This window comes from Amblyomma maculatum, chromosome 5, assembly GCF_055883805.1.
Source record: "Amblyomma maculatum isolate TAMU_Amacu chromosome 5, ASM5588380v1, whole genome shotgun sequence".
Taxonomy (NCBI): domain Eukaryota; kingdom Metazoa; phylum Arthropoda; class Arachnida; order Ixodida; family Ixodidae; genus Amblyomma; species Amblyomma maculatum.
Genome location: NC_139348.1, coordinates 1,856,145 through 1,869,458, shown reverse-complemented (window position 1 = coordinate 1,869,458; position 13,314 = coordinate 1,856,145). Strand labels below are relative to the sequence as shown.

The following is a 13,314-nucleotide window of genomic DNA, read 5'->3' as shown; positions in this document are numbered from 1 at the left end:
AAAGCACGTGTTGCCCGGTTGTCAGTCTTGAAATCTCGCGATACCAACTGCTGCTGCTTTTTTTCTGGTCTGCAATGGACCACCATTGCTGTGTAGTTGGCTGTAAAGCCGAGGACAGGAAAGATGTTATAATGCGACATCGTGTCCCTACAAAGCAAGGTGTCACGCGGGAAAGCTGGCTCCAACGAGTCGGGCTGTCATCGTCGGACAAGCGCCAGGAGCTCAGAGTTTGTGGCCGCCACTTTTCCCGTGACGCATACCAATATAATCCCAGTTTGGCGCAGCAAACTGGCCTCAACGTGAGACGTCAACGCCTCAAGTCCGACGCTTTGCCGACGCAGTTTCTCCATGGAATGGTAAGTTTTCTGTGTTGCGAGTTATTGTGGAAACACGCGTAGCATGGCTCGGAGTCTCGCATGGAAGTGCATGAAGCCTAGCGCAAGTTTTGCAGACGCAGATTCCTTGCGCGCAAACCGCTCTTGCCAGAGGACCACAAAAAGTTAAGGCGCTGAAAATGTATGAAAGGAAGCTCTCGCCCTGCGGCGCGCGGATAAGGGAAAAAAAAAAAAAAAAAATATATATATATATATATATATATATATATATATATATATATATATATATATATATATATATATATATATAAGGCGCCCTGCGCACATGAAACCATGAATTACATACACTAACGTGTACGCGATCACAACAATCGCAGTATAATTTGCCTGGGTGGTGCAGTGGGTTAGGGTGGTCGACTGCTGTGCCCAAGGCACAGCGGCCGCTTTTCGACGGAAGCGCGCAAGCAAGGTGCCCGCGTACCGGTACGGACAAAAGTAAACGGAGCACGCTTTTCCTTCATTTTTCACTCGGTGCATATTTGAAACTGGTAGTCGTGGTATGCGTGGACCGGTAGTAGACGCAAGTGCCCTTTCACGGACAAATATTTTCTGATCTCCAGTGAGGAAGGCGTTATCTTAATTTGACTGCAAAAGCCTAGCTGCTCCGTTTACTTATGTCCGCACCTGTACATGTGCTGTGCGATGTCACTCAGTGCTGTGCGGCGCCTCGTCTGAGTCGAATTTGGGGCGTTGAACCCCATAAACCAAGCCTGACTTGTAATAAAAAATACCAGCACACTAATAACAATACAGACCAACTGCATCCCCCCCCCCCCCCACCCACCTAAAGATATGCTTATTTTACAGTGCGTTTAGTCTACTCTTGGTCTTTGCCTTTTAACACCTGTATATGCATGTCTTTCTCATTCATGAAGCGGAAAATTGAAGGGGAAATTGGCTCGTTATGATACAATTAACGAAAAGAGCCAACAGTAGAGTCCAAGGTAAATGTAGGTTTTTTTTAAATACTTTTGTGGTTGATATTGCTCAGAATTAGTCATGTAACGATTTTAGGCAGAAAGATAATTAAATACCAAGTGGAAGGAAAAATAACATGTGGTATATAGATAAAAAAAAAGAAGGTATCCCCTATGACCTTGCACTTGCAGACTGTTGTCTCCTTTCATTCTCATTCATGTGCAGAATAATAAAACTGCCATTAACACAATGTTGATTACGCACAAATTTCCTTTCTTTTCCTAGCATGGCAAACCATCATTGCCAGGAAGCCCGAAAGACCTCAGCACTACACAGGTTTCCTCAGGACAGGTTAGTACTGTTATCATGGTATTAATAACAATGTATATATACTTTTATATCTATATTTATGTATATTTAGGCCACATATATAACTTTGGAATATGTTGCACACATATATGATGGCTCTATTGCTAGAAGCTATATAAACTAGCACAACTGTTGCTATGTCATTATGCTTTCATGCAGCTAGTTACGTGTTCAACCATTGCTTCAAGCACCTACCGGAGGTGATCCAAATACCACAGCTCTTCCTGTAGAGGTGAGAATATTTTGGATAGTTCATTTTGTCCAGTGGCTGATGCAAGTCTTTTGACATATGTACATGCTTAATTTTCAACTGTACTGAACAGCTTTCTATTATATTGCATATGATGGCTCTATTGCCCGAGTAAGTAAGCTATGCAAATTAGTGCAAATGTTATGTCTGCTTCCATGCACAAGCTCGATCATCGCTTGAGGCACCTTCTGGAAGCAATTAAAATGTAGCTCTTCCTGTATAGATGAGATTATTTTGGAGTTCAAATAGTTAATTTTGTTTAGTGGATGATGCAAGGCTTTGGTGTGCACTGGCGCACCAAAAAAAGAAACTCGGAGCACATATATTAACTGGATTAACATGGGAGACCCGACGTTCAAAAATAATGAGCTGCTGGATTGGTTCATGGAACAGTGTATTAGTCGACTGTCCTGCACTGTGTCTTTTGTTTGTGCTGCTAACATGCCTCCAAATTTTTCAGGGCTCTTGAAACTCCACAAACTACAGCTTGTCTGTGCAAATTTTTTAGTCATATCAGTTCTCCACTTTCAGAATATTTGTGTATGTGTAGCAAGTTGACAATGTTTGCAGTTCGTTACGGGCAGTTCACTCTATACAGCACCTGAAAATGAAAGCATGAAAAATTTCAAATCTGCAACCATCATTATAATTATGAATATCTGTCTGCAGGAAGCATCACCAGCGGGGCCTTCAACTACTCGCACGCATACTGTGGCAACACAATGTGGGAGTGCCATTCTGTTGGTAAGTCATTATTAATAAAGATGTTGTGTTGTGAAAATGTATTAGAGTATATGATTGATTACATCAAACGTAGATGGGGTGCTTGCGAATAATTTTAAATATATGAAATTTTTCCAGGCACACAGGTGTCTATTGGACTTAAATCTCTAGTCAGCACCAAGGTTCAAACAGAGAAGCCTGCCACCAGAGAAGTCAGTGGCAGGCTGCTATCACTGGCCAGTTACTGCTATCACTGGCCGCTCGTTAGAACAGAACTTCTTTCATCCACTTTTGTGCATTTTCTGGCTATGGCAGGCAAGAAAATTTGTCATTTAAGCACTGTTCATTAGGCAAAAAAAAAAAAAAAAAAGAAAACCTGACGAAATACGTCACCTATGTGTAACATATTCACTCATTCAAACCTGCAAATATACCCTTCCTGTGACACAGTCCATTCGAATCATAGCGTTCATAACTCTCATGCATGGCTTGACATGATTAAGGATGTGATAATACTCACAATGGGTCAACAAATATTGCCTTGATGAGTCTATAGAGACCATGCCTCATACATACCTTGCACACCACTAATCTCGGACGTGGTGTTAGGATATTCACGGTTGCGTCAGGTAGCAAAAGGGCAATTTTTCCTTACATAATATGGTCATGCTGTGTCTGCCTAGTGTACATTAGTGCTGTCTTTAGAGCTACTACGGAGCCATCACATGCACTTTGAAGTTTAATTTTGCACAAATATTTGAACAAGTCACTAAGATGCACAAGGATATTTGATTCTGTTGAGAAAAAAATATAAGTTGCGTAGCCCTAAAGTGTACCTAGTTTGCCATGGCATTTTTCTGTTCCCTGTTGATAGAATGAAAAAAAAAAATGCATACCTACTATAAACTTTGACAGCAGCTTTATTTAGCACATTTTACAGCCAAGACATTCAGAGATGAACATCCACGGCTGCTACGTATTAGTTCATAATATCAACAATCACGTGGCACCAATCGCTGACATCACTGCACTTCTTTTTCAGCGACCATCAGGATGAAACGGCCCAGTCAGCGATTGAGGAACCCCTCTACAAAGAGCGAAAATTCCTTGTGTTCGAGGGTTGCCTGCGGCAGCTTCTTGAGACCTGAACAATGTTCGGGCAAACAAGAACCCTTTACTTTAGCATAGCAGGAAGCCTTGTGACTGTGAAGGGGACATGCTCACTGCAGCATTCTTTCCTCTGGAAAAGCCAACCACTGGTTGAAGGAAAGGCAGCAAGAAATGTCCTCCTGGCTGCAGGCATCTTGTTCTCTGGCTGCGGTATAGCTTCAGTTCTTCGGTTCCTGCAATCCATTGGGGTGCAAGGCATCACAGAGAGGACCCATTACAACTACCAACAGACATACTTGCTACCTGCCAGAAATGAGGTTTGACAATAAGGATATCTCTCATACAACATTCAAGTCAAAGTATATGTCATTAACTCGATAACTAGATGTCGCATCCTTTCATGACAACTTGAAGCTACAATGCAACATATAAAACATATAAAATGCAGCATATATGCAACAGCGGAGGCATTGCAGTGCAATGCACCTGCTACTGCACATCTCTGTTGCCTTTGGCTACATGTTTAATAGACCAGCTGCATGCTCTAGTACTGAAGGCATAATTTTTGTAATATTTTTTTTTTTTTTTAGTAAATGTTCTGTGAGAAAAGTGAAAAGCAATGCAGCATTTGAAACCTGCCCCCCTCATCCTAATATGCAATAAGGCAACCACATGACTGCAAGTTTGTAGCCTCTAAATTGAACATCTCCTTCTTTGCAGCTTTTTCAGCAAAGGCAAGCAGAACTTGCTAGTGAGCTTGTAGGGACAACAACAGACCTGGCAGTGGATGGTCGCTGTGACTCGATACGCTACAGCACAAAGTACATGACTTGCAGTGTACTAGCGGTGCAGAATGGAGCCATTTTGCACACTGCACAAGTTCAAGTCGGTGAGGTAATGCGACTCATCCTTTCCGACAACTGAGGTTCCTCCTAACATCACATCCTATCTTACGGCATTTCAACCCTTCTGCTCCAACTTCAGTGCACACGGACGCAAGTGGCATAGGCCTCAGTGCTGTCCTCGTTTAGCGCTATGACGACTGTGAACATGTGATTGCTTACGCCAGTCGGACTCTAAGCAAGACTGAGCACAACTACACCATCACCGAGCAGGAATGTCTCGCGGTTGTTTTCGCCGTGCAGCGGTTTCGCTGCTACCTGTACGGAGAGCCTTTCGTAGTGGTAACCGATCACCATTCCCTATGCTGGCTACTCAATCTCTGTGATCCGTCTAGTCGCCTAGCCCGCTGGGCACTTCGCTTGCAAGAATACGACTACAGCATTTCATACAAAAGTAGCCGACGGCACGCAGATGGAGACTGCCTCTCCTGGTTGCCACCTGCCACGACGGAATGCGACGCGGACAACTTTGATCATTACGTCACTGCTTTATCTCAGAGATTTCCAAATACTCATACCTTTTGAACCGAAGAACACACCGATCAGCATCTGGAGTCGTTCTTAGCTGCTGCTCAAGACCCAACCTCGAACAGACAGTTTTGCCTATGCCTATGTGATGGCCTGCTATACAAAAAAGTTTACTCTCGTGGCTGCTTGCTCCAGGAAAGTGTCTTGTTTTTTTCACCGAGCCCACGACCAACTTGTCGTCCCCACTCCCTGTACGGCCGCCGCTACCGACCAACTCTGCGATTACGATACCTCATTAGATAAGAAGGCTGTGAGAATCCGTTTTGCTACAGACTGTCGGTTAATTGAATATTCTTTTTGCCTTTGTTTAAGCCTTGACCTGGCTTAGTATTTTACGCTGTATTTTTGTGTAACTCTCGCCCTTACTTACTATCTCTGGAATACTTGCTTTGTTATTTTATAGTCTTCTTTATCGCAGCGTTTGTTCATTGTCGGTTTTTTCTCTTGTCATTTATCGAGTCGTTTTTTATTACTATCATGTCCTGGTGTTTTATTAACTTTTTTTATGCAGTGTAATTTGGACTACTACCTATATATGTTCCCATTGTGCGTTAAAAAAGTGACACATAAATTTATTCCTTGATCACACACCAACACACGCACTTCACTGGTTGACCGGCTTAACTTTTAACTGTGTTCTCAAACCTCATAGAGGGACGACGGGTAACCGTAAAGGGGATCCCGCGCCTCTGTTAATCGTTAAGGCGGGGTTTGTGACAATATAGAACAGACCAAAACTGCAGGAAAGGTATTACATACGGTAAAAAATTAAAAAAGGTCAATGAGCTGCAAGGATTCATGGGATTTGCCAACTTTGAGAAAAATTTGTGGCACAACCTGCATACTCTAGTGCAGTGAAAAGAACTGCTCCCCCCCCCCCCCCTCCATAAGAAATTGCACGAGTGCACTCAATTCTGCTTAGGTGCAGTAATGTGAAAGCACTGCGAATTATTTCACACTGCTTAAATTGGTCCCACATTACGCTAGCAAACCTCGGCCGCACTCGTCCAGATGGCGTACGTGTATGCCATATTTACCCAGGTTAAATGAAGGAGTGGTGCAGATGGTACTTCATGAAGATCACAATGTTTGCCGCACAGCTGAACAGTATGTTGTAGTTTGAACTTGATGAAGAGAATGATGCTTACTGCACAGCATGAGAGTGTGTTGCAAAGTGCATTGCTCGTACCGTAGACGGGGAATGCCTCAGCCCACATAACCAAAGCAGAAGCCAGTGGAGGCCGCTTGGAACCGTCAAAGCCGACAGCCCACCGTCACACACCCACGTAACTGGTCGGAATGTTCTGCCCCAAGGCAGGTGACCTCTTCCCCTTGGATAAGTGCTCCCTTCTTCTCTCCTTGCAAATTTCATCGTGGTCTTTTTCTGCAAAGCTGTAAATTCTTCAGTTCTGTTCCTTCTATCTGGTGCTCTGATCTATACTGCCTTTCGTTTTCCTTTGACTATCCTGCACAGATGAATAAAATGTAAACACCAACACTGGAAAAAGCGACCATGAAAAGAAGCCACAGAAGAGGAGATATGAGGATAGAAAAGCGACAGTAAAAACTAGAAACATATTCACAGATCTCAAGGAAGCAAGATAACAAGCCAAGCTGTCGACAAAGTTCAGGCCCCAGAAATTGCAAGAGAACAAGTTAAAAACATCCTTATCAACAGTGCCAAATGAATGAATTATGAAAGAAGCTCCTCGCTCTATAAAATGCCAGAGGGATAAATATTAGAACAGGCAATGACAAGGTCTCCCAGCCCAACTAAGTGATTCCTGCGGTACAGGCCACAAAATGAGAAGCAGTGGCTACCTTAGCTGGCAGAATTTGTGTACATATATTCACTGTGAAAGGAGAGCGATGTAATGCACAGTTAGATACAGCTGATAATCAAGAAATAGGGGATTATGTCCAGGCATGACAGCTGGTGATAGCCGAGACAGCTAAAATAAGGCTTTTAGAGCATTCGCTCTACTTCTCCCGTGCACAAACCTCAAAGTGAATGCAATGTTGACTTTGAACTCTCACGCTGTGCAGCAAACAATGTCATCTTTATAGCTTAGACATGAGAGCACTATGCTATTGCCACAACCTATCACACCTCGTAGTTTTACCACAACCTATCACACCTCGTAGTAAAACTACAACACACTCTCGCACTGTACAGTAAACATCGCCTCCATCAATTTCTAATTGCAAGACATTTTCGTGCGCTACAATGATCATCATCTTAATGTTTCATCTACTCCTTCTCCTTCATTAAACTTACAGAAATACACCATGCACATACGCCACCTCACTATAGACGGAGGTTGCAACCGTGCCAGACAGCCTGCCGAGACCATTGAACAAAGAGAAGCCAGACTAGCCCATTGCCAAAAAGCTGAGCAAGAGTGCAAGCGAGCCAAGATCGAAGTGGCAGCAGCAACTGTGACTGCGGCCAATGGCTAACGCTCATGAAATTTGGTTCAAGGACGGTTGAACCCGCACAACGTTTTGAAAATATGCAGTGTTGTCCCCACACTTTGGCAAACACACCTGAAAGGGACCAGCTATTACTGCAGCTTGGAGATAAGAAATGTAACACTCTGCAAGCGTATTAGACTGTAAATAAATTCAAATTAATAATTCAGATCAGCAAACTCCACTGCTGGAATGGATGTATTCTGCGATCTGTTGTCATGTATTCACGGCTAGGAGTATCAATAAACAAACCTTCAAGCACTCATTTCATTGTGTCAGTATTGAGCACTCACACACTCGGTATCAATAAAAACACAGAATTTTAATTTTTTTTTTCTGTAAAATTCCATTCCAAATAAATGAATGTTTATGGTAGATGCTTGGAAGCATGTGCTCAAGCAGAATGAATGTTTATGGTAGATGCTTGGAAGCATGTGCTCAAGCAGACTTGGCGATGCTCAGCATTGTCCTCCATTCTGGATTGTTTTTGGCTGTGTATCTTTTTTTTACTAGGATTTGAATTTTCTTCCCAGGCTTTATTTTTCACTAACTAACAGTTCTACACCTTTCTTGCTTAGATATCTACAAGTTCTGGCACTTTAGAGGAATGAGATGTCTGTTCTTAAACAGTGCCACAAAACAGACACTTGACGCAGTGCATAACTTGGCGTTCATAAAATAGCATTCTCTATTTTTCCACCTTAAAAATAAACGCACTTCCATGCACCACTCGAAGCAGTGCGCCTGACACACGTGATAAAGTTTAGAATACAGCATGCAGTGAAGCGACAATCACCTGAGATTAAAGGGGAGGGTGCCTGAATCTCGCGTAGCTCGCCGACGGAAATTCACGCCGAACCCGGCAAACGACGCAGGCTGGCAGGATCACCCTGTTGCCTTCGCCCAGCCTGCCCCAAATCCACTTGGTAAACAAGCGGTAGGCTATGAAGCGGTGCTGCCTAAAATACCACGCTTTACAATAAACGGATCACACACACACACACACACACACACACACACACACACACACACACACACACACACACACACACACACACACACACACACACACACACACACACACACACACACACACACACACACACACACACACACACACACACACACACACACACACACACACACACACAAAAAATAATAATAATACGAATCTGTCACCTGAAGCTTCCGCACTACCTACTTGTTTACATCTCCGTCTCCATCGATGTTCGCTCCCTCCTCCTCTAGTGCAATGTGCACAGCCCGAAGGACTTCGGGCGTTAGGCACACGCTTTGGAACGCTGGGTGGATCGTAATGCAGCCGCCGTCCTGCTGGCACACCACCAGCACCTCCGGCATGCTGCGGCAGCACACATCTTCTTCAGGTGTGGGCATGCTTTCGCAGCGGCCGCAGCAAGGTATATCTACCTTGGCCGCAGCGGCACCTGCGCATAAGTAAAATGTGAAAAGGCCGCGAAGCAAACACGAAACGGTATTTCGTGAAATAAGAAAGTTGTAATAACTTATGTACAGTGGCGCGTGCGCCACGGAACGCACCATGGTAGGCCGTCGTCTCCGTTGCCAGCGGGTGGTTCAGAAGGGCCAGTCGATGGCGTACTGCTGTCGTCGCTGTCTAGCGGATCACGAAACGGAGTATAATCATATGGACCAAAGTCCAGCTCGGCAGCGGCTTCACGCAGCCTCGCTTCGAGCTCGGGATCCATGCGACCCAAGGCGACCGACACGCGAACCGCCGCAAACACGAAGGGGAAGAAATCGGAGCACTACCGGAAGTAAACAAACCGAGAGTCGGTGGCGTCACTTCGTGACGCATTATGGGCGGGGCGTCGGCCCAGACATTTTCTTTTTTTTTTGGCCGGCGCATCGGCGTGTATGAATTGAGGGCTACAGTGACGGGAGAGGAGGAGCGTCATTTTTAATATGGAATATCTGCGCTATTAAAGATGTTAGCCTAAAATTTTTTTGCGCTTTGCTGACTAGTGAAGGCACGCCGACCGCTCGTGCGCCTTTCTTAAGCACGGCTTCAAGCTTTTCATGGGCCCTTTCAGGCTTGCGCCATAGCCTCAACAGTTGCTTGATTTTAAAGGGCCAGACAGAAATGAGCCGTTTCTTGAGTGCACCCATCAAATGCGGCAACATCGTATATATAAGCATCGAACGGCGTCGGCCCTGCACTTGCACTGGAATTTTGTTCGGACATTGCCGATTAGTGTATCATGTGTTATCAATTCCCTATGCAGTCTGTGTTTCCGAGTATGTGTGTGTGGTCGAGCACTTTAGCGCGTTTCCTGGTAACCCCCCCCCCCCCTTTTTTTTTTTCGGTGAAAATATGGTACGGCGCAAGCCTGAAGAAGAGGAAGCGCAGTGCGAGAGGTCGGCGAGAGAAGAGACAGAAGAAAAGATGGTCGGCGGCTTGTCTGCGCCTTTGTATATGTCCTAAGTCGCATCCTCCGCCGTTACAATATATATGCAATGCTAGGCAAAATTTCAACATAATTCTGGGCGCTAGTGTAAGCTCTGTTTATTTAGCAGATTGCTAGCAATGTTTTTAGCCATAGGTATTATTGCGGCTATTCTGTGAAGATAATGAAAACCATTATCGAAGAGTCGAAGTCTCATCCAGGCTTATGCATGTAGAGGTACGATGGTTTTGCACACAAATTTGTTTTGGCTTACAGGGTTTAACGTTCCAAAGTGATTGGTTATGAGAGGTGGCGTAGAGGAGGGCTCCGCAAATTTCGACCACCTGGGTTCATTGACATCGCACAGCACACGGGCGCCTTGCTTTTCGCCTCCATCGAAAAGCAAATGATGGCGAGGTAGCGCACATAGCTAAAAGGAAAGGAGTTGCGTTCCTGACACCAATTCCACTTTCAAGCTTAACAAAGTGTAGGAGACGCTAAGAGGCGGAAAATAATAATAATAATAATAATAATAATAATAAAAAGTGGAGCTTACGATGAAGCAAGCTCGATGCAGACTTATTTTCAATTCACCTTGATTTGGGCAAGAGAAGACTGGAAGTGCATGGGCTCGAGCTGTGCAAACAGTGAAATGGCGGTATGATACGCGGCAGGAACCTGGCGGTAGAACGGAAAATTTCTGATTTTAAAAGAGCGTTAAATTTCGCTTCTGGGTATTTCTGGTGCACGTTGCCAAAGCGGAAAACCTCGGTGGTGCATCGACAGCCACCGCGTCCTCGGCAGTGCCGGCACACTCAAAAACCGACGAACTGCAAAAAAAAAAAAAAAGCCACCTCGCGTGATGACAAGCTGTCTTACCACGACGTCTGGGTGCTAAAACAGATTGGTTCGAAAATCTCACTGTTACCTAAACACAGGTACACTGCCCGCGGACACGACAGCTACACGTCTCTTTATCCGAGAAACGCGTGATCGCCCTGTTAGGCTCCTGTGTGATAGGAAAGCTGAGCTTCTTGGTACAGTTCATAGATTTGTTCTGTGCACAGAAGCAGAGCTGTACTGTCTGTAGCAGTATCTGCGCGATTGGAACGGGCTACCTTATCAATACAACCCACTTATATTTTGCCCCGCGGCCCTTTAAGACCACTACTACTACCACCTGGCAGCATTCAGATCTAGAATATCCACATACCTCAATATATATATATATATATATATATATATATATATATATATATATATATATATATATATATATATATATATATATATATATATATATATGAAGCAAAGAAGCCAACAGTCGGCGAGGCCAAGGAAAGCGTTGGGGATGGTACTTTATGTTTTTTTTTTACTTCGATAAGCACAGAAATTAGTAATGTAATCTGTTTAGGGGAAAGATAATTAAACAAAAAGTAGAAGAAAAAACAACGTGCCGATGGTGGGATCCGAACCCACGACCTCCAAATATCGCGTCCGGTGCTCTTCCAACTGAGCTACATCGGCCGCTGTCCCCCCTGCTACTTGCTTGGGTATTTATGTTGTCTGTATACGAACCTTGAGAGTGTTCACCAGCGCCACCCTCAGCCATAGCGGCGAACGTGGAACGTCTTTTGTTACCGCCAGCGTCACGTAGAACGTGATCAAGAGCGAGGGCGACAGCTGTGCTAGAACCCTCTTACGCTACCTATGGCTTCAAGACTGCCAGAACCGAGACCCCCGTAAGCTACAAGCAGATCAATTAAGGGGAAATGAGGGTACTCGTTATAATACATGAAGCAAAGAAGCCAACAGTCGGCGAGGCCAAGGAAAGCCTTGGGGATGGTACTTTATGGTTCTTTTTTTTTTCTTTTTTACTTCGATAAGCTCAGAAATTAGTAATGTAATCTGTTTAGGGGAAAGATAATTAAACACAAAGTAGAAGAAAAAACAACGTGCCGATGGTGGGATCCGAACCCACGACCTCCGAATATCGCGTCCGGTGCTCTTCCAACTGAGTAATCTGTTTAGGGGAAAGATAATTAAACACAAAGTAGAAGAAAAAACAACGTGCCGATGGTGGGATCCGAACCCACGACCTCCGAATATCGCGTCCGGTGCTCTTCCAACTGAGCTACATCGGCCGCTGTCCCCCCTGCTACTTGCTTGGGTATTTATGTTGTCTGTATACGAACCTTGAGAGTGTTTATATATATATATATATATATATATATATATATATATATATATATATATATATATATATATATATATATACTACAGAAATCAACTTTGGCTTCAAAGATAGGTGCCTTTTGTTGGACTGAATCCGCGGAAATTTCACAATTGGAGCATCACTTAAACGACTCTTCCTCTGCGAACCAGATAATGCTCACTGCTTCTAACCGATTCCAAGTCAGCAGTTCGCCTCTGAACTTTAGCATGGCAGCTTCATCAGATATAATTCACGGAGTGCTTCCAATGGCTATACCCTCTCAGATGAAGCCCTTCAGGGTGGCACAGTTGTTAGGGCACTCGACTTCTGTGTCTAAAGATGCGAGATCGAATCCTGGCCGCGGCGAGCGCTTTTCGATGGAGGCGAAAAGCAAGGCGGCCGTGTTCTGTGCGATGTCACTGCACGTTAAAGAACCTTATGCCACCTGGTCGAAATTTCCGGAGCCGAAATGTCCAGCCGGGAGCTAAGGCAGCAGCCGCAGCTATCGGTAATCGACAACCTGGCCGTGACGGACATCCAGCTCTCCTCGAGCCCCTGCCTCACCACGCCGACGCAGCCCAGTGACGATGAGCCGCAAGCAACATGGAGCCAGTTTTCCTAATTAAATATGCTAAATATTCATATCTCGAGTCTGTGAATTCATATTCCCGTGCCCAGTGTGAACCCAGGACTACTTTAAGTTACTGGTCCATCACAGGTCGAGTCGGGGTGAGCCGGATGCCGGACCGAGTCAGCCCGACGGTTTACATGAACCCGTTTCTGTCGGGACTTAACTAACTGGAACTTTAGTCGAGGTTAAAGTCATGACGGGGCGAGATCGCCACTGCACCTTGCTTTGAGCAAGAGAACCAAGCGCAGGTTGCAGAAGAGGAAGAGTAGGAATGCATAGACGGAGGCCTCCGTACGGTCGTTTTTAGAGGCGCTGCGCTCGTCCGCCTTCCGCCAGCTGGCGGACGCGTTCGGCACGGGAGGTGCATAGGGTGCTATA

General features: G+C 44.8%; 1 protein-coding gene across 4 annotated transcripts; it reads right to left on the bottom strand.

Annotated features, from left to right (window-relative positions):
- Positions 1-3,285: 3,285 nt before the first annotated feature.
- On the bottom strand, positions 3,286-9,407 carry LOC146187615 (uncharacterized). 4 transcript variants are annotated; one of them, XM_084603457.1, is made up of 4 exons: positions 9,225-9,407; positions 8,869-9,112; positions 8,464-8,626; positions 3,556-3,998 (listed from the first exon to the last, which is right to left on the bottom strand). In XM_084603457.1, the coding sequence occupies exons 2-3, from the start codon at positions 9,060-9,062 to the stop codon at positions 8,470-8,472; spliced, it is 351 nt and encodes a 116-aa protein (XP_084459583.1). In that variant the 5' UTR covers positions 9,063-9,112; positions 9,225-9,407; the 3' UTR covers positions 3,556-3,998; positions 8,464-8,469. The 4 variants fall into 4 exon arrangements, 2 of the variants coding, with proteins under 2 accessions (XP_084459583.1, XP_084459582.1); XR_014707360.1 differs by lacking the exon at positions 8,464-8,626 and having other exon boundaries at positions 8,847-9,112; XM_084603456.1 differs by lacking the exon at positions 8,464-8,626 and having other exon boundaries at positions 3,564-3,998.
- Between the last annotated feature and the right edge of the window lie 3,907 nt (positions 9,408-13,314).

Excerpts from the sequence above, each read along its gene's own strand:
- LOC146187615 (XM_084603456.1), bottom strand. The coding sequence starts at position 9,062 with ATGCCCACACCTGAAGAAGATGTGTGCTGCCGCAGCATGCCGGAGGTG. Across the intron at positions 3,999-8,868 it reads GGAGACGGAGATGTAAACAA|GAACCGAAGAACTGAAGCTA; the intron begins GTAGGTAGTGCG and ends AATGGATTGCAG.